A 21958-nucleotide genomic window follows, 5' to 3' on the forward strand; every position below is an offset into this window, starting at 1 on the left:
GCCTTTGTCTCGGAAATAGGATCTTTTTTTAAAAAGATACAGCGGGAGGAGTTAAGGCTGCCGCTGCCACCACCGAAGTATTTTTACTAGATCTATTTTTTTGTTTGTTTGTTTGTTTGTTTTGCGGTACGCGGGCCTCTCACTGCTGCGGCCTCTCCCGTTGCGGAGCGCAGGCTCAGCGGCCATGGCTCACGGGCCCAGCCGCTCCGCGGCATGTGGGATCCTCCCGGACCGGGGCACGAACCCGTGTCCCCTGCATCGGCAGGCGGACTCTCAACCACTGCGCCACCAGGGAAGCCCTTACTAGATCTATTTAATCATGTCCCCTCCTGCCCCTCCCACTGCCACCATCTCTCCCGTACAGTGTAGCAGTGACCTATCCTTTGAGGTGTGGGATAGATTCCTGGTCAAATCACTTTACCCCTCTGTATCTGCTTCCCATAATTAATAAGGTGGCAAATGTCAGCTCTGAAGGTCTACTGCTTTCATGTGATGACTCAGCAGTTTAGGGGTTTGTTTTCTTTTGCTTGCTGCATTTGGAAATGTCTGCTAAGGTTTGCCCTCCATAAGCTTGGACCATGTGCCTCTTAAATACTGAGGTTCCCGAAAAGCTTGGGAAGCAAGGCCTGACAGGTGGCTCAAATCAGATTGGCTGAGTGACCAAGGGAGTGATTAAGGATGATAAAGTTGTCACGTAGCACACTCATCACATTCTCAGAGTCAGAGGACTTTTAGCAACACAGATGAGGTATAATGGGGACTGAGAAGGAACCCAAAGAAACATTTGATTCTAACACAAGGTAGCAGGCACACAGTAAGGCCCTTCTTGTTGGCTGAGCCGTATTCCTGTCCAAAATCCTGAGATAGGCCTGCCCAAACATTGAAAAGAGCGTAAAGAGTTGGAGCGTGGGTCTTTTGCCTATACAGATTCTTTTCCTCTGTGAAAGGCACCTAGGGACCCTGCTGAAAGTCCAACACCAGCGCTTGATCCTCAACTTTCAGGTCTGCCTTCTTGGAACTTGCAAACTGAATGTGAATATTTAAGGACCGCGTTGTATGTTTCCTCGCTAAGTTATTTTACTGCAAATCTTAACTCACCACAGTCAACTACAGACCACATTGATAGTAGCTCCTGTTTTCACATTAGAGACAAGGTCTAATAAAAACAAATCTTTTTTCATGACCAGAGAAAACCATCTAACTTTTGAAAGATGCTTTTCATGGTCAAACTGACAATACCTGCCAGTTGTATATGTCTGGCGAGTTTCAAACTACTTTCACGTGTACTCATTTAATCTTCGCAGAAAACCTTATATGCTCTGTTCCATAAACCATAAGGGAAGAAGTCAGGTTGGGGGGTCTCAAGTCCTCCAAGCTAGTTGGCTCTAGGCAGAAAAAGAGCTACTGCCCTGCTTTCTCACACTTTAGTCCCAGAAATTTACTGTAACTAGCTGGCCCTCAAAGCAAAGAAAGACTGGTCCTTCTCTATTCTTCCCAAACCATCAATGCTGACACTAGTGTCCTGGAAGGCACAGCCTAGGATTTAGGGACCAGGTTCAGAAAATATCTCCTTCTCAAATTAAACTCAACAACAACGCAAATCTTGTGCTAGCCCTTTAGATTAGACTAGACTGCCCTGAAGGTAAATGTGGCTAAGACTGGAACAACACCCGTATCTAACTAGAAAACCCAACCTTAAAAATCAACTCCTTAAGAGACTGTTTTGTGATAGGTTCTTCCACACATAATCTCACAAAAGCATCAGGGGACTGATTAAAAAGAACACTGAAATGCGCTGTGGTAAAAATGGGTGACGCCAAAGAGATAACAGCTACGAACCCAGACTCAGAAGTTCAGCTGCCAGGTGTTCAGATCTTAGCGCTGCCCGCTGAGTAACCTTGGGAAGTTACTTTTCAGGACCTGTTTTCTCATCTGTAAAATGAGGGTGATAAAAACAGTACTTACCACGTATGGTTGTGAGAATTAAATTCTTTATTGTGTATAGTATACCTACAACAGTGCCACATACATGGTGAGGCCTATAATTACTACTCATTTACTCTGTGTTAAGACCAGCATCTAGTAAAAGTACCGGGAACATATAAGGCTGAGGTCTGTTGGATGAATTAAATAACTAAGCCCCTCCAATTTTCAAAGCACTATTTTAGGAGAAAAATGTGTCTAAGTCAACCGAGTATAAAATAGGACAAGGGCTAAAAGTTACCACAGTCTAGGGCCTCCCTGGTGGCGCAGTGGTTGAGAGTCCGCCTGCCGATGCAGGGGATACGGGTTCGTGCCCCGGTCTGGGAGGATCCCATATGCCGCGGAGCGGCTGGGCCCGTGAGCCATGGCCGCTGGGCCTGCGCATCCGGAGCCTGTGCTCCGCAACGGGGGAGGCCACAACAGTGAGAGGCCCGCATACCGCAAAAAAAAAAAAAAAAAAAAAAAAAAAAAAAAAAGTTACCACAGTCTAAGAACAGTTGAAAAAGCTTTGAATCCTCGTCTAATTCCAGTTCTATTTAACTCAACCTGTTCCAGCTTCCACACATCACGGTCCTAAATCTGTGTGATTTGGGTTACATCCCAAAAGGTCATCCTAATTCAATCACCCTCTTACTTTGATAGTTGAAGGAGATGACGGCTTACCTCTATTTCAGTGCCTTTAAAGATATCCTCCACTGTAAATAAATAGACATTACAGTTTTGGGGATCAGTTTTGTGAGGCTGAGTGGGTGAATCAACGCACTAGTTTCCTAAAACTGCAAAGCCAGAAAAAAAGCTCTGGCCCTTTGATGACCCTAAAGGGTAGTCCCAGAGCTTCCTATATTAAATATCAGGACTAAAATAGTCTATTAAAAGGAGGGGTTTTTCTACTCTAAGAAGTTATGTGATTTATTATCGAAAGCAATAATGTACAAAAAAAATCAAGTGATGTGATGATGATGACTTTTAAAACTCTGATTACTGGGCTTCCCTGGTGGCGCAGTGGTTGAGAGTCCGCCTGCCGATGCAGGGGAAACGGGTTCGTGCCCCGGTCTGGGAAGATCCCACATGCCGCGGAGCGGCTGGGCCCGTGAGCCATGGCCGCTGGGCCTGTGCGTCCGGAGCCTGTGCTCCACAACGGGAGAGGCCACAACAGTGAGAGGCCCACATACCGCAAAAAAAAAAAAAAAAAAAAAACACCTCTGATTACTGCTTCTTTCTGAAGCAATCTATACTTGCTTTATAAAGGGGGAGAATAAACTTAAGCAAAATAGGGGGGATATACCTGTAACCCCATGATTAATTTGGTAAAGATGCAACTCCAGAATTCAGTAATATTGTTTCCTCAGCTAGGTAAGAAAAGCTAAATTTCACATTTGTTTTAAAATTGGACAGTATATAATGATCATTCCTACCTATTTTATGGGCAGAAGTGCAGAAGTCTGTCAACACACTCTGTTGGCAAGACACAGGGGAGAAAGACTGGTGGAAATAAAAACTAGTACATCCCCTGTGAAGGGGAATGCGGCAATTCCCAGCGTAAGTGCAAAGGCATTTACTCTGTGACCCAGATATGTTTCTGTGGATTGCAGCACATGTACTTAATGATCCACTGCAGTACCGTTTATAAGAGCAAAAGGGACTTCCCTGGTGGCACAGTGGTTGGGAATCCGCCTGCCAATGGAGGGGACATGGGTTCGAGCCCTGGTCCGGAAAGATCCCACATGCCGCGGAGCAACTAAGCCCGTGCGCCACAACTACTGAGCCTGCGCTCTAGAGCCCGCGAGCCACAACTACTGAAGCCCGTGCGCCTAGATCCCGTGCTCCGCAACGAGAAGCCACCGCCATGAGAAGCCCGCGCATCGCAATGAAGAGTAGCCCCCGCTCGCCCCAACTAGAGAAAGCCTGCGCGCAGCAACGAAGACCCAACACAGCCATAAATAAATAAAGGGGGAAAAAAGCAAAAGGTTATATAAACAACCCAAATGTCTATCAACAATGACCAGTTAAATAAATTATGGAAACCCGACACAGTGAAAACCACACACAATGAAATGGGAACCATACTACTGTCAAAGAAAATGAGGAATTCTCTACATAGTGCTGTGGAAATATCACCCGTACATAGCAAGTGGAAGAAAGCTGTGTTCAAATACCTCCTATACAAGAGACTTTTTAAAAAGTATATATTTCTGTTTCCTGTATTTTGTGTAAGAAAACACTAGAACGATAAATAAGAAATTGATATATACGGGTGACCTATAAGACCAGGTGGTAGTGGAAGAGTGGTTACTCAGACATGGGTGGGGTCAAGAGTTCCTAGGTCTTTTTATGTATTTTCAATTTTTGCATCATGTAACATACGTATGAAAAATCAACTTATTCAAAAAATAAATGGAACTTAGAAAAAAAGTGATGAGCTTTCTGGCCCACACTTTTATTTTTTTAAATAAAGTTATTTATTTTTGGCTGTGTTGGGTCTTTGTTGTTGTGCGTGGCCTTTCTCTAGTTGGGGCGAGCGGGGGCTACTCTTCACTGCAGTGCACGGCCTTCTCATTGCGGTGGCTTCTCTTTGTTGCAGAGCACAGGCTCTAGGTGCACTGGCTTCAGCAGTTGTGGCACATAGGCTCAGTAGTTGTGGCTCGCGGGCTCTGGAGCGCAGGCTCAGTAGCTGTGGCACACAGGCTTAGTTGCTCTGCAGCACGTGGGATCTTCCCGGACCAGGGATCGAACCCATGTTCCCTGCATTGGCAGGCGGATTCTTAACCACTGCACCACCAGGGAAGTCCCTTGCCCACGTGTTCTAACTACTAAACCACTAAATCAAACACTGCAACTTTCCATCGAGAACTGATTTTCATCACCACTCACGTGCCATGCCCCAGCCCTTAAGTTATTGACGCATCCAGAAAAAGTAGGAATAAGTTCTTAACCCTTCTTTGAAGGGAGAGGAGAGCTAGCAATTTCATAAATTGGCTCATGGTATGACAATTTCTTTTTCCTTAGGGGATGATACAAATAGAAAAAAGAGTGATCTAATTCATGTATTGGGTAACAGAAAAAAATGATGGACTCTGAACATGCAGAAACAAGATTGTACATTATGTGATACAAATTGTACAAAACTGAGGGTAGGCCAAAGCTGTGGATTATATAAGAGCTGGTTGGAGACATACTATAATTAGCAATCTGTTGATGTTCTACTTCTCATGTTCAAGTGGGAACACATTGATTTTGTTGGGGGGTTCCCCCCCACTTGCTATTTTAAAGGACTATTTTCTAACTGCTCCCCGTTTCTCCAAGCTCTAAATTTTAGCAGAACTTAGCAACACAGCAGTTATAAAGTGTTAAAACACTCACTCTACACATTTGCCCCCAAATTGGTAGTATATCTGTGGTTTATATTTTTCCACATTGTATACCAGAATATACGTTTTTCTGCAGTCTGGGAAATACTTTACCATTTTTAAATGGCTTTCAAAGTATAAGCCCGTGTGGTTACAGCATTTCCTTCAAACAAGATGTAAGTTATTACATCATTCTGTAAAATGTCTGTGATCTCCAGCCCTTAGCTATGTTAAAATAAAAGTTACGAAATGTAAGCATTTCTGTGGTTTCAGGATTATTTTCAAGCAGAGTCAGGCAACACTAACACAATCACTAGGACAGACACTAGGACCAGTGGGCTTTTTCATCTCTTCCCTTTCTGTTTCACCACCAGCCAAATCTCTAGGCTGTTAGAACCATAGCCTGAGTAGGAGAAATAGTATTAGAAATCCTCCACTCTTCATTTTGCAGAATGGAAAACTACGGAGCCAGAGGGGGTTTAGCAACTCACCACGGTCACACAATCAGTTAACAGCAAAGAATTCATTCTCTTAAATGCCGATCCAGCACTCTTGACAGAACCGAGTATTTTAAGCTGACAATTCTTTCCCCACCACAACGCTTTTATGAATGCAAGACCTGCAAGCCCCAGTAAAAGGAGGCTAAGGTCCCCTCCCCTTCCTGACTCCTGCCAGGAAATCTGCATTACCTAAATCACCAGCTCCCTTGGGATTTTAAAATAGAATTACCTTACAGAGAGAGCTCGTTAATGAGATGGGATAATGAATGACTACTGCTGTTGCTCAGATTAAGGAACTTTCCATTGAGTCTGTCTAGCATGTCAATGACTTGCTTCTGTTTCCCTAAGAACATTCAAGAGGCAGCAATTACAAAAGTACCCACTTTTATTAATAGCTGAATTTTAAATAGAAATTGTGTGGAGGATATTTACTAATCAACAGGAAGCACCTGCCCTGGGTTGTACACTTGTAGAACTGCAAACTGAAGGGAAGACGGGCAAGCCGAGTGTTTGCTTTAACTGTCTTCCTTTTCAAGTATCTTCACTGATATACATGCTGCTGAGGGTACAACCTTTAAAGTTTGCAACAAAATGAAAATATTTCACGTACTGAACATGGTGGTTCCCCCAATGGCACATTTTTAGAGAACAGCATTCAGCCAATTGGATATTACAGATATGGTTCTGGCTACAGTAAATTAGCCGCTCAGTTCTCAATCCGCCAGCCCCTGAAGAGGTTGGAATTACCAAAGCAACAAGATTTCAGGGTAACTGGATCCTGCATGAATAGAATACACAAGGCAATTAGTTAGTTCCTCAGTCAAAAACAAACACAAAAGCAGACACAGTCCAATACATCCAATTTACTTGACAGAATCAAAGGGACTAATTTTACTTTATTAAGATTTTCTTTTTTTGACGTGGAACTTTTTAAATTTATGGCTGCGCTGGGTCTTCACTGCTGCGCGCGAGCTTTCTCTAGTTGCGGCGAGCGGGGGCTACTCTTCATTGTGGTCCGCGGGCTTCTCATTACGGTGGCCTCTCCATTGCGGAGCACTGGCTCTAGGTGCGCGGGCCTTGGCAGTTGTGGCACGTGGGCTTCAGTAGTTGTGGCTCGCGGGCTCCAGAGTGCAGGCTCAGTGGTTGTGGCGCACGGGCTTAGTTGCTCTGCGACACATGGGATCTTCCTGGACCAGGGCTCGAACCCGTGTCCCCTGCATTGGCAGGCGGATTGTTAACCACTGCGCTACCAGGGAAGCCCTGATGTGGACCACTTTTAAAGTCTTTATTGAATTTGTTACAACATTGCTTCCGTTTTATGTTTTGGTTTTTTGGCAGCGAGGCATGTGGGACCTTAGCTCCCCGACCAGGGATCGAACCTGCACCCCCTGCATTGGAAGGCGAAGTCTTAATCACTGGACCACCAGGGAAGTCCTCAAAGGTACTAATTTTAGAAGTCTCAATTTTTGAAAGCAAACATAGATTCAGAATCGGGGTGAAGTAAACTAAACGGATATCCTCTCCCCAGCCACGCCCTCAACACACTCCTCTTTCAAAAATCGCTTTATAGGAAGCTGTTGAGAAAACAAGCAAACTGATAGCTTGACTAAATGGCTCCACTGATTCAATAAAAGAATTTAAACCTGATACCCAAGTACTTCTATCCTAGAAATGCAAGATCACACATCCAACTGACCAACACAATTTGGCTACACAGAAGGATGGTGTGCATACGGAGGAAGAGCCAAGTTGAACTTCTGAGTAAAAATACATAAAATCGTTTCCCCAAGAGCTTTTGATGGGATGAACGTTCACTTTTATAGTGCAAAACATAACATACTATACAAAACAAGTCAAATGTTTTACTTTAAAAGTGTGCCTCTTTGGGGAAAACTACCAGGTTTGATACTTTAAATCTTTTCATTCTGGAACTGAAGTCAGCAAGTAGACATGTCTTGTAATTTCAGTTTATTAATAGTTCTGTTATGATTTTTAAAACCAGATTACAAAATGCTTAACTCAATACTTATTTTTAAAAAGTCCTAAATTTGGTGTATTATGACAGTTTACAAGTAGTAGCATTTCCTCCACCACCACCACCCCCCCACCCACCCCATCACAAGGTCAATTCTGTGGATATTTAAAAGTTTGTTTCTATTTTAACTAGCCCACAGACCAAATTTTTAAAGAGCTGAGCTGATTTCTTTCTAGCACATGGTCTACAGACCCTGCTCATGGTAACCTTCTTTCCACCCCCTTCCAAAAAAGTCAGCACCTTCCAGCATGATGCACATTTTAAGTTAAAACCGTCAATACAACCCTCAAAATGCAAGTTTATTGAATAAAGCTGAGAAGAGCAGTAAACAGACAAAAAACGCATCCACCTAAATAAAAAAATTCACATATTTACAAAGTTCAGTAACTGTTAGGTTCCACATGCAGAGGTTAATGCACAGGAAAATGTTGGTAGTAGTGTCTGGATGTCTTGAAACACTGGAAGCAATGACCAGACACACAAACACATTACGGTTTAGCTGTAGGTCAATTAACGAACCTATGCGGTCCCCACAGAGTCACACATTCTAGTTCTGATTCCTCCTTTTAGGCACAAGCAAATTGCCACATTCTTTGTAATGGTTCACAGTGACCATTAATGGTGTTGAAGTACAGTACCAAGTTTAAATATCCCTTCATTTACAGAACCATCCATCCCATCAGGGAAGTATGCAACATGCTTCAAAGAATAAGAACAGAATTTTAAAAGCCAAGATTTTACTCATAAAAATGTGAATGGAGAAAAGCAAGTAGTGTCTGTGCAACACGGTGCAGTATTTTGTACAGAATATCATTAAGGCCATGGCAGTCTATAAATTAAAACTGATTATCATTAAAAGAACTTACTGTTGACTGCACTTGGAGCGCTCAACACGTTTGGAAATGCACCATCTACGTGAGTGCTGCTTAACAAAAGAAACAAAATCACACATAGTGTGAGGCAACACATAAGCAAGTGTACCATAGAGTTTTATCTACTTCAGTGGGCTACGTAACAGTTTACAAGTGCTCCAGTTTTAATATGTCCCTTTATGTGCATGGAGATCGCTAAACTACAAAACATGTCCGGGTATGTTTTTATACATCTCTGTATCATAGAAGCAAACAACAGACAGCATCAGTTCCTCACCTCTGTGTGATTATTCAACAACCTGCAGCCGTTGTGCATGATTACATCAGATAAAGCAGGCAGGTCTAGAGTTGTCACAATAAACAAGATGTCTAATGGCACCAGACAAAACAGTGCCAAACCTTACATCGATAAGAGAGAAAAATAAGAATTTTTATTTGTTTATAAGTATCTATTGTGCTGAAAGTCAACTTTATGACTGAATATAAAAAGTCAAGAGTTAGAGTGTCATGCAGCAGCACTGGTTTAATGACTGGAGAGAGAAAGAACAAACAGGTGTTTGAACAGTCTGACATTCTTAACACGTTTTATTGTATTGGCTGGAATGCTCTAAATTCATGAAAGCTTTTGAGAAAATCTTCAATTCCCAACCCCTTAAAAAAAGTGTGTTGAGCCAGGAAAAAGAAAAGAAAAACTATAGAAGTAATGATCTGGACAGATACAAAACAGCACGGCTCAGTTCCTCCTGTACCCCCAACTGCTACCTGGAGAAGAACTCTCAGAAAGCAGAACGTGTTTAAAATTCATCGCCCAAGATCTTGCCTGTGTAAAGAAGGAACAACAACATTGATCTGGTGCCTCTATTCACTCTTTGCAGACCATTTTTAAAATTCCTAAGGTGTAGTTATACATTTCACATGCATTTGTGAGATATGTAAACATTTTGTTTCTATCCCACATGAGTCAGGCTAAAGGTTTTCTAAATACTGTTTGTGGCCCTAGAAACTTCATGCTGTATCAAGTCAGTATCAGTATTAAGCTACTGGACTCTATAATGAAATATCATAGACAGACAATTACTGAAAACCAATATAAAAACCTGGCCCAGAAAGACCAGAACAGAAATATGCAATTTTTCTTGATTTAAGGTGGTCAAAAGTGTGTTTTTTTTAAAAAAAGCTCTACACACTGTTTAAGACAAGTATGTATAAGAAGCCTTTTGGGTGCTGACTTTATCATGACAACTCTAGCTGATTCTTTATGAAGGATTAAGGATACACATCTTCAGCAGTGCACATGAGAAATAAACTCTGAAAAAGGCAATTTCTTGGGTTTAGGAAGGACCATATTCTGGGAAGTACTTCAGAGGAACGGACAATAATTCTAGGATTATAGCCAGGAAGGACTGGAAGACTTCAGGAGATGCTTCAGCTTCTTCTAGATTTTGAATGTTGAATAAGCCACTGAAGTGTGATATCTAAAGGTGGAGGGAAAAAAAGTGAAGATGTTAAGATATCAAAGTTAAGAAACTAACTATCAGAGAATATTTAAAACGCAGCTATTTCAAAGCATATGTTGGGCCTGCCCTCTTCTTTTCTGCCTCTGTACTACTATACTCATATAGATATCTGTATCTATCCTACTATTCTTCATTCGCTGACCTTCAAGGGGTTAATCTGGAAACACAAGAGTCTCCAATTTCAAAGTTAAATTGTGTACAGAACAGCTTGTGCCTTCCTTTATTCATTCAAAAGTTTACTGATTGCCTGTAAGATCAGGTATTGTGTGTGAAGCTCCAGGATGCAAAGAGACGGGAGAACTCCTCTCTGCCCTCGAGGAGCTTTCAGTATGCTGGAAAACATGCAGGTAGTCGTCTGGCTTTGGAGGACAGCCTCCACAGCGTTCCAGGCAAAAGAAAGAGCAAAACTCACAGAATAAGCAGAGGCATGAAACTATGTGGAGCTCTGGCTGGATTACAAGTGAAAAGATGTGGCTGAAGCACAGGGATGGGTAAGGGGGTGCCACTCATTGCTACGGCTAGAGCAGGGGTTCTCAAGCTCACCCTCTTCACATTTGGGGCTGGATAATTCTTTGCTGTGCATAGTAGAATATTCTGCAACACCTATAACCTTGACCACAAGACGCCATTATCACCACCCCCCATCCTCAGTTGTGCCAAGTAATGGCTCCAGATTATCTCCAAGTGTCCCCTGCGGAGCTCAGCTGTTTTCAGTTGAGAACCACAGGCCTAGAGGGAGCCAGATAACCTTGTATGCCATTCTAAGATGCTCAGAAGTTTGGATTTTATTCTCAAGTCAACAGGAAGTCACTGGAGAATTTTAAGCAGGGAAACCATACTGTTTATTGTAAACTGTAAGTTTATTGTAGTAAGTTCAACAATGGCAACTGAGGAGGGCAACTTGGAAGGCTGCCAGTACAGAGACTATCACAACAGGAACAGGAAAGGGCCGAAGGCCTGAAGCAAATCAAGTGCTGTAGGAATGGAGAGGAATAAAACGAGGAGCATGTTCAAAACACAGAACCTAACAGGACTGACCAAATGCAGTGGGTGAGACAGAATCTTCTGGCCTGAATAAGTGTGTGTGTCATGGAGCTGCTGACTAACAGGAGCTAAAGGAAGAACAGGCTTGGGAAAAAAAGACTAAGAATTCGGCAGTAGGCACACCAAGTTTGAGATGGAGAAGGTAGCACATGGAGATGTCCAGCAGGTAGTTTCAGCTGTACAGATCTGAGGAAGAGATGGAGACTGGCAAGACAGCATCGTAGAGGTGGCAACTGAAGCTACAGTGGCCGAGAATAGCCAGGAAAAGCACTTAGACTGACAGAAGAAGGCAGCTAAGCAGGGCTGGTACTTTGCTATGGCAGTCTTAGGAAATTAATACAGACATTAAGAAGATAAAGGGTATTCTGGGCTTATCCTTTAGAGTGCTAACATACTACAGTAATATATTTTGATTTTGATACATGCAAAATCATAATAATGCCTACAGACCAATTTTTGTAAAGTCTTATTTCAAAAACATCATCCTGTTATAATGCACAGCTGGACACTAGCTCTGCAAAAATTAGTACAATAAATTGGTATCACATAATGCTTAACTTCATGTCTCTTTTGCATTTACTTCTTTAAATAGCATGGAGCAGATTCGGGATATTATATTTGTTGTCAAAAGGTATAATGTGTACTCTTCTTCCTGAGGCAAAAGCAATAGTACTTTATAAGGGAAATCACTTAAACAGAAATGGAGATAATAAACAGTAAAAAGCATGAGACATCCCTTCTAATGATACCCACTTCTTCCACAAACACCAGTCATTTCTTACCTATATTATCCTTTTCTTTGCAAGAAATTGAATAGCAGCAAATTTCTCTATCCTGAATAGCAGACAGATTCCTATAAAAAGCAGAATTAAGAAAATAAGTCTGTGCTTAAAACAACTATCATCTTTTCACTCGCTGCTCAATTTTGCTTGTTTTTTTAATTACTATACAGAATAAATTATTTTACTGATACTACAATTTTACGGCGACTTCCCAGGTGGTGCAGGGGTTAAGAATCCACCTGCCAATGCAGGGGACAAGGGTTCAAGCCCTGTTCTGGGAAGATCCCACATGCCGCGGAGCAACTAAGCCCATGCGCCACAACTACTGAACCCATGTGCCACAACTACTGAAGCTCGCATGCCTAGAGCCCGTGCTCCGCAACAAGAGAAGCCACTGCAATGAGAAGCCCATGCACCACAAAAGAACCAGTGCAGCCAAAAATTAATTAATTAATTAATTAATTTAAAAAACAATGTTTAAGAGGAAAGAAAAAATTTACGGGTTCACTTTTCTAGTATGTCAAGTTTACTCCAAAACGTGACTATGATCATTACTGAATAATACAGCAATGCTAAACAAAGCAGTGGGCAAAACGGTATAATTTAGAACCAAATTATTTTTAAAAAAACATCATTCATTCTTAAGACATACATTTTTTCAATTAGCTGTTTCTCATCCAAGGCATTAGGAAGATCTCTCTTGTTTCCGAGTACTAGCACCTTTAAAAAGAAAAGGTACTGAGTAAATTTTACGTAAGAAAATGTCAGAGAAGCATATCATGTGCATATCCGTAGACATTAAAATTAGGATGTTATGTCATGCCATAATTAAAGTATATTTATGTGACTGGTGGCCTATCTCATTCATTTAATCATTCAAATTAGCATTTACTCTAACTCCTACCATGCAGATGTCCTTAATTCAATATGTGGCTGCCAACTTCTATTTGAAATATTCTAAGTCTACGGTATGCATTCTGCTATTTCTTAATAAATCTTTACCAAGAAGTGAATATGATCTTAACAACCAAGGGTGGAGGAATGAGTTTCAACCATTTTTATCTGTTAGTCATTAATCTAATGGTAAACGTGTAAATAAGCCTTTAAAATTCTACACCCATCCTATAAAATATAATGTATAAATATTCTAAGATAATGGATAAGCCTGGGGATCAGGATAAATGCAGTAGCCATAAACTCTGAGAATAAACATCGCCATCTGATTGGTAGATGTGCTTTGAAAAACAAGTAAAGCGGAGAGGGGCGTCCCAATCATCACTCTGTGTTTCCCAGGTACATCCACATCCTTTCTGCCTTACGAGACGCAAAACCTATGAGTACATATAACATATTTGATAACATCCTTACTCTGAGTCAACGTTCTCTAAGAAACTGTATCTTTGACCAATCCTAAGAAAGTACACGCCATGTCTACCTTGTCATCTTGTTAAAACACTTGTCAAACCTACTTCTTTCACTTAATACACGCCCCTACCCCCACCCCTGACTCCAAACAAGGCGACGGATTCTATTTCTAGGCCCTAGACTCTTAGTTCTCACAAAGGAGAAAGAGCCAAGGACAGAGGCAGAGAGCAAGGGTCACCAGGAGCTCTCCGGGGAATGCTAAATCACAGGGGTGAGAGAGCCAAAAGCCAAATCTCAGCACCTTCAGTCAGCCCGTCCTCCCCTCCCCAACTCTTACCCCTCTCCACACTCTTATTTAGGTCACCCCACGTTCTCAACCTGGACCTGTGTGAGTTTTAAAAAATGCATCATGGTCATTTGTGATCAGTTGTCAGTTTTGGGGTTACCTGACATCTTAGCCCTCTTCCTACATTTAAGAAATCTTCCACCTTATGAACCTGCCTCCCAATAAAGCTTCTTGCTTCTGTAGACAATTTCTTTTCCAGCCTTCCTTTCTGCTAGAGAATGGAAACATAATCTAGGATCAACCAAAACTATGAATGCAGAGCCAGTACTGCAAGAAAGTGGGGATAGAGAATCCATTCTGCTAGGGAAGGGGCCTTCCAATCGGAGCAACTGTGTCTGGTGTTCAGAAACTGCATGACGTCACCACACTTACTCGATGGTGTAAGTCTGGATGTAGTCCTAGCAGCTGCTGAGCCTCCCTTGTTCCAGCCTATTTTCTGAAGATGGTTATGGGCAGCCTTCTCAGAGACTTGGTGAGCTACCCAACATCCTTTCAGTAAATTCCTTTCTACTTAAATCAGCTTTCTACTGCTTGCAACTAAGAACTCTTACGGTGACCAAGATAAGACTGATTTTTTTACTTATGGTACGTAGAACTAGTTGTTAACATAGAAGAAGAAGAATAGGCTTTGAAGTCACAAAGACATGGAGTCAAAACCTAGCTGTGCCAATACGCTAATGAGCATGTGATCTTGAGTGAATAACAACCGTTACAAAGGAGGGATCACACCATCGACCTCAATACACTGTGAGGAATAACTGAGACGACATACCTCAAGGATCTGACACTCGTGAACTGGTCATGAGGGTAAAGCCTAGTCCTTTTCAGCATCCCTTAGCTCGACAAATGGCACCACCTTCCATCTAACTAAATGAGCCAGGAACTAGGAATTATTCTTTATATCTTCCCATGTAAAACATTACCAAGTCTGGCGGCCTGTCTTCCTAAAGATCCTTCCAGTCTATTTCCTTCTCACAACCTTCTCTACGACCACCCCAAACCATGGTACTTTATTTTGCCAAGACAACTTGAACAGCTTCCTAAAACTGTCCTCCTTATAGTCCCGCTTCAATCCGTTCTTAAAGTGACATCAGAATGATTTACATGATAAATCTCATCATTTAAAAACACTCAGGGAGGGCTTCCCTGGTGGTGCAGTGGTTGAGGGTCCGCCTGCCGACGCAGGGGATGTGGGTTCATGCCCCAGTCCGGGAAGATCCCACATGCCGCAGAGTGGCTGGGCCCGTGAGCCATGGCCACTGAGCCTACACGTCCGGAGCCTGTGCTCCGCAACGGGAGAGGCCACGGCGGTGAGAGGCTCACGTACCGCAAAAAAAAAAAAAAAAAAAAAACCACCACCAACAACAAAAAACACCCAGGGAGCTTCAAGATGGCAGAAGAGTCAGACGCAGAGATCACCTTCCTCCCCACAGATACATCAAAAATACATCTACACGTGGAACTGCTCCTACAGAACCCCTACTGAACGCTGACAGAAGACCTCAGACCTCCCAAAAGGCAAGAAACTCCCCACGTACCTGGGTAGGGCAAAAGAAAAAAGAAAAAACAGAGACAAAAAGTAGGGAAGAGACCTGCACCAGTGGGAGGGAGCTGTGAAGGAGGAAAGGTTTCCACACACTAGGAAGTCCCTTCGCGGGCGGAGACTGTGGGTGGCGGAGGGGAGGGAACTTCGGAGCCACGGAGGAGAGCTCAGTCACGGGTGTGGAGGGCAAAGCGGAGAGATTCCCAACAGAGGATCGGAGTCGACCAGCACTCACCAGACCAAGAGGCTTGTCTGCTCACCCGCTGAGGCGGACTGGGGCTGGGAGCTGAAGCTCGGGCTTCAGTCGGAGCGCAGGGAGAGGACTGGGGTTGGCTGCGTGAAAACAGCTTGAAAGGGGCTAGTGCGCCACAGCTAGCTGGGAGGGAGTCCGGGAAAAAATCTGGAACTGCCGAAGAGGCAAGAGACCATTGTTTCCTGGTGCGCGAGGAGAGGGGATTCAGAGCAGCACCTAAATGAGCTCCAGAGACGGGCCCAAGCCGCAGCTATCAGCACGGACCCCCGAGACAGGCATGAGATGCTAAGGCTGCTGCAGCCACCAAGAAGCCTGTGTGCGAGCACAGGTCACTCTCCACATCTCCCCTCCCGGGAGCCTGTGCAGCCCGCCATGGCCAGGGTCCCGGGATCCAGGGACAACTTCCCCGGGAGAAGGCACGGCGCGTCTCAGGCTGGTGCAACGTCATGCCGGCCTCTGCCGCTGCAGGCTCACCCCGCATCCATACCCCTCCCTCCCCCTGGCCTGAGTGAGCCAGAGCCCCCGAATCAGCTGCTCCTTTAACCCCGTCCTGTCTGAGTGAAGAACAGATGCCCTCAGGCGACCTACACACAGAGGCGGGGACATAACCAAAACTGAACATCGAGAGCTGTGCGAACAAAGAAGACAAAGGGAAATCTCTCCCAGCAGCCTCAGGAGCAGTGGATTAAATCTCCACAATCAACTTGATGTACCCTGCATCTGTGGAATGCCTGAACAGACAACGAATCATCCCAAATTCAGGAGGTGGACTTTAGGAGCAATTACATATAAATATATATTTTTTCCCTTTATCTCTTTTTGTGAGTGTGTACGTGTATGCTTCTGTGTGTGATTTTGTCTGTATAGCTTTGCTTTTACCATTTGTCCTACGGGTCTGTCTGTCCATTTTTTTTTACTTAAAAAATTTTTTTTCTTAATAATTATTTTTTATTTTAATAACTATTTTATTTTATTTTATCTTCTTTCTTTCTTTCTTTCTTTTCTCCCTTTTCTTCTGAGCTGTGTGGAGGACAGGCTCTTGGTGCTCCAGCCAGGCATCAGGGTTGTGCCACTGAGGTGGGAGAGCCAAGTTCAGGACATTGGTCCACAAGAGACCTCCCAGCTCCACGTAATATCAAATGCTGGATATCTCCCACTGATCTCCATCTGAATGCCAAGACCCTGCTTCACTCAACAACCAGCAAGCTACAGTGCTGCACACCCTATGCCAAACAACTAGCAAGACAGGAACACAACCCCACCCATTAGCAGAGAGGCTGCCTAAAATCATAAGGCCACAGACACCCCCAAAACACACCACCAGATGTGGACCTGCCCACCAGAAAAACAAGATCCAGCCTCATCCACCAGAACACAGGCACTAGTCCCCTCCACCAGGAAGCCTACACAACCCACTGAACCAACCTTAGCCACTGGGGACAGACACCAAAAACAACGGAAACTACGATCATGCAGCCTTCGAAAAGGAGACCCAAAATAGAGTAAGTTAAGCAAAATGAGAAGACAGAGAAACACACAGCAGATGTAGGAGCAAGGCAAAAACCCACCAGACCTAACAAACGAAGAGGAAATAGGCAGTCTACCTGAAAAAGAATTCAGAATCATGATAGTAAAGATGATCCAAAATCTTGGAAACAGAATGGACAAAATACAGGCAACGTTTAACTAGGACCTAGAAGAGGGCTTCCCTGGTGGCGCAGTGGTTGAGAGTCCGCCTGCCGATGCAGGGGACGTGCGTTCGTGCCCCAGTCCGGGAAGATCCCACATGCTGCGGAGTGGCTGGGCCCGTGAGCCATGGCCGCTGAGCCTGCACGTCTGGAGCCTGTGCTCCACAACGGGAGAGGCCACAACAGTGAGAGGCCCACATACCGGAAAAAAAAAAAAAAGTACCTAGAAGAACTAAAGAGCAAACAGAGATGAACAACACAATAAATGAAATTAAAAATTCTCTGGAAGGGATCAATAGCAGAATAACTGAGGCAGAAGAACAGATAAGTGACATGGAAGATAAAATAGTGGAAATAACTACTGCAGAGCAGAATAAAGAAAAAAGAATGAAGAGAATTGAGGACAGCCTCAGAGACCTCTGGGACAACATTAAACGCACCAACATTCGAATTATAGGGGTCCCAGAAGAAGAAGAGAAAAAGAAACGGACTGAGAAAATATTTGAAGAGATTACAATTAAAAACTTCCCTAATATGGGGAAAGGAAATAGTTAATCAAGTCCAGGAAGCACAGAGAGTCCCATACAGGATAAATCCAAGAAGAAACGTGCCAAGACACGTATTATTCAAACTACCAAATATTAAATACAAAGAAAAACTATTAAAAGCAGCAAGGGAAAAGCAACAAATAACATACAAGGGAATCCCCATAAGGTTAACAGCTGATCTGTCAGCAGAAACTCTGCAAGCCAGAAGGGAGTGGCAGGACATATTTACACTGATGAAAGAGAAAAATCTACAAACAAGATTACCCAGCAAGGATCTCATTCAGACTTGACAGAGAAATTAAAAGCTTTACAGACAAGCAAAAGCTAAGAGAATTCAGCACCACCAAACCAGCTTTACAACAAATGCTAAAGGAACTTCTCTAGGCAGGAAACACAAGAGAAGGAAAAGACCTACAATAACAAACCCAAATCAAGTAAGAAAATGGTAATAGGAACATACATATTGATAATTACCTTAAATATAAATGGATTAAATGCTCCAACCAAAAGGCATAGACTGGCTGAATGGATACAAAAACAAGACCCGTATATATGCTGTCTACAAGAGACCAACTTCAGACCTAGGGATACATACAGACTGAAAGTGAGGGGATGGAAAAAGATATTCCATGCAAATGGAAATCAAAAGAAAGCTGGAGTAGCAATTCTCATATCAGAGAAGATTGACTTTAAAATAAAGACTATTACAAGAGACAAAGAAGGACACTACATAATGATCGAGGGATCAATCCAAAAACAAGATATAACAATTGTAAATATTTATGCACCTAACACAGGAGCACCTCAATACATAAGGCAAATACTAACAGCCATAAAAGGGGAAATCAACAGTAACACACTCATAGTAGGGGATTTTAACACCCCACTTTCACCAATGTGCAGATCATCCAAAATGAAAATAAGGAAACACAAGCTTTAAATGATACATTAAACAAGATGGACTTAATTGATATTTATAGGACATTCCATCCAAAAACAACAGAATACACATTCTTCTCAACTGCTCATGGAACATTCTCCAGGATAGATCACATCTTGGGTCACAAATCAAGCCTTGGTAAATTTAAGAAAATTGAAATCATATCAAGTATCTTTTCTGACAACAATGCTATGAGACTACATATCAATTACAGGGAAAATTCTGTAAGAAATACAAACACATGGAGGTTAAACAACACACTACTTAATAACCAAGAGATCACTGAAGAAATCAAAGAGGAAATCAAAAAAAACCTAGGGCTTCCCTGGTGGCACAATGGTTGGGAGTCCGCCTGCCGATGCAGGGGACGCGAGTTTGTGCCCCGGTCCGGGAAGATCCCACATGCCATGGAGCGGCTGGGCCCGTGAGCCATGGCCACTGAGCCTGCGCGTCTGGAGCCTGTGCTCCGCCAGGGGAGAGGCCACAACAGTGAGAGGCCTGCATACCAGAAAAAAAAAAAAAAATAAACCTAGAAACAAATGACAATGAGAACACGACGACCCAAAACCTATGGGATGCAGCAAAAGCAGTTCTAAGAGGGAAGTTTATAGCTATACAAGCCTACCTTAAGAAACAAGAAACATCTCAAATAAACAACCTAACCTTACACCTAAAGCAATTAGAGAAAGAAAAACAAAAATACCCCAACGTTAGCAGAAGGAAAGAAATCATAAAGATCAGATAAGAAATAAATGAAAAAGAAATGAAGGAAATGATAGAAAAGATGAATAAAACTAAAAGCTGTTTCTTTGAGAAGATAAACAAAATTGATAAACCATTAGCCAGACTTATCAAGAAAAAAAGGGAGAAGACTCAGGGGCTTCCCTCGTGGTGCAGTGGTTGGGAGTCCGCCTTCTGATGCAGGGGACACGGGTTCGTGCCCCGGTCTGCGAAGATCCCACATGCCGCGGAGCGGCTGGGCCCGTGCACCATGGCCACTGGGGCTGCGCGTCCGGAGCCTGTGCTCCACAACAGGAGAGGCCACAACAGTTAGAGGCCCGCGTACCGCAAAAAAAAAAAAAAAAAAAAAAAGGGAGAAGATTCAAATCAATAGAATTAGAAACAAAAAAGGAGACGTAACAACTGACACTGCAGAAATACAAAGGATCATGAGAGATTACTACAAGCAACAATATGCCAATAAAATGGACAACATGGAAGAAAGGAAAAATTCTTAGAAATGCACAACCTTCCGAGACTGAACCAGGAAGAAACAGAAAATATGAACAGACTGATCACAGCACTGAAATTGAAACTGTGCTTAAAAATATTCCAACAAACAAAAGACCAGGACCAGATAGCTTCACAGGCAAATTCTATCAAACATTTAGAGAAGAGATAACACCTATCTTTCTCAAACTCTTCGAAAATATAGCAGAGGGAGGAACAATCCCAAACTCATTGTACGAGGCCACCATCACTCTGATACCAAAACCAGACAAAGATGTCACAAAGAAAGAAAACTACAGGCCATTATCACTGATGAACAAAGATGCAGAACTCCTCGACAAAATACTAACAAACAGAATCCAACAGCACATTAAAAGGATCATACACTGTGATCAAATGGGGTTAAACCAGGAATGCAATGATTCTTCAATATACGCAAATCAATCAACGTGATACACCATATTAACAAATTGAAAGAGAAAAAACATATGATCATCTCAATAAATGCAGAGAAAGCTTTTGACAAAATTCAACACCCATTTATGATAAAAACCCTGCAGAAAGCAGGCATAGAGGGAACTTTCCACAACATAATAAAGGCCATATACGACAAACCCACAGCCAACTTTATCCTCAATGGTGAAAACATGAAACCATTTCCACTAAGATCAAGAAAAACACAAGGTTGCCCACTCTCATCACTATTATTTAACAGGTTTGGAAGTTTTAGCCACAGCAATCAGAGAAGAAATAAAAGGAAACCAAATCGTAAAAGAAGTAAAGCTGTCACTGTTTGCAGATGACATGACACTATACAGAGAATCCTAAAGATGCTCCCAGAAAACTACTAGAGCTAATCAGTGAATTTGGTAAAGTAGCAGGATACAAAATTAATGCACAGAAATCTCTTGCATTCCTATACACTAATGATGAAAAATCTGAAAGTGAAATTAAGAAAACACTCCCATTTACCATTGCAACAAAAACAAAATACCTAGGAATAAACCTACCTAAGGAGACAAAAGACCTGTATGCAGAAAATTATAAGACACTGATGAAAGAAATTAAAGATGATACAAACAGATGGAGAGATATACCATGTTCTTGGATTGGAAGAATCAACATTGTGAAAATGATTCTACTACCCAAAGCAATCTACAGATTCAGTGCAATCCCTATCAAACTACCAATGGCATTTTTCACAGAACTAGAACAAAAAATTTCACAATTTGTATGGAAACACAAAAGACCCTGAATAGCCAAAGCAATCTTGAGAAAGAGAAATGGAGCTGGAGGAATCAGGCTCCCTGACTTCAGACTATACTACAAAGCTATAGTAATCAAGACAGTGTGGTACTGGCACAAAAACAGAAATATAGATCAATGGAACAGGACAGAAAGCCCAGAGTTAAACCCACGCATCTATGGTCACCTTATCTTTGATAAAAGAGACAAGAATATACAATGGAGAAAAGACAGCCTCTTCAATAAGTGGTGCTGGGAAAACTGGACAGCTACATGAAAAAGAATGAAATTAGAACATTCCCTAATACCACACACAAAAATAAACTCAAAATGGATTAAAGACCTAAATGTAAGGCCAGACACTGTAAAACTCTTAGAGGAAAACATAGGCAGAACACTCTTAAGACATAAATCACAGCAAGATCCTTTTTGACCCACCTCCTAGAGAAATGGAAATAAAAACAAAAATAAACACATGGGACCTAATGAAACTTAAAAGCTTTTGCACAGCAAAGGAAACCATAAACAAGACGAAAAGAAAACCCTCAGAATGGGAGAAAATATTTGCAAACGAAGCAACTGACAAAGGATTAATCTCCAAAACATACAAGCAACTCATGTAGCTCAATATCAAAAAAACAAAAAACCCAATCCAAAAATGGGCAGCAGACCTAAATAGACATTTCTCCAAAAAGATACACAGATTGCCAACAAACACAT

General features: G+C 42.4%; 1 protein-coding gene across 1 annotated transcript in view; it reads right to left on the bottom strand.

Moving 5' to 3' along the window:
* Window positions 1–9242: 9242 nt before the first annotated feature.
* ARL8B (ARF like GTPase 8B) overlaps window positions 9243–21958 on the bottom strand; it is a 59876-nt gene continuing 47160 nt past the window's right edge. Inside the window, exons 5-7 of the mRNA XM_082638957.1 lie at window positions 12733–12800; window positions 12081–12151; window positions 9243–10212 (exon numbers count right to left, since the gene is read on the bottom strand). Of these exons, the coding sequence (XP_082495083.1) occupies window positions 10163–10212; window positions 12081–12151; window positions 12733–12800 (189 nt within the window). The 3' untranslated portion in view covers window positions 9243–10162. The remainder of the gene's footprint in view (window positions 10213–12080; window positions 12152–12732; window positions 12801–21958) is intronic.

This window comes from Mesoplodon mirus (assembly GCF_964341445.2).
Source record: "Mesoplodon mirus genome assembly, chromosome: 12".
Classification (NCBI taxonomy): domain Eukaryota; kingdom Metazoa; phylum Chordata; class Mammalia; order Artiodactyla; family Ziphiidae; genus Mesoplodon; species Mesoplodon mirus.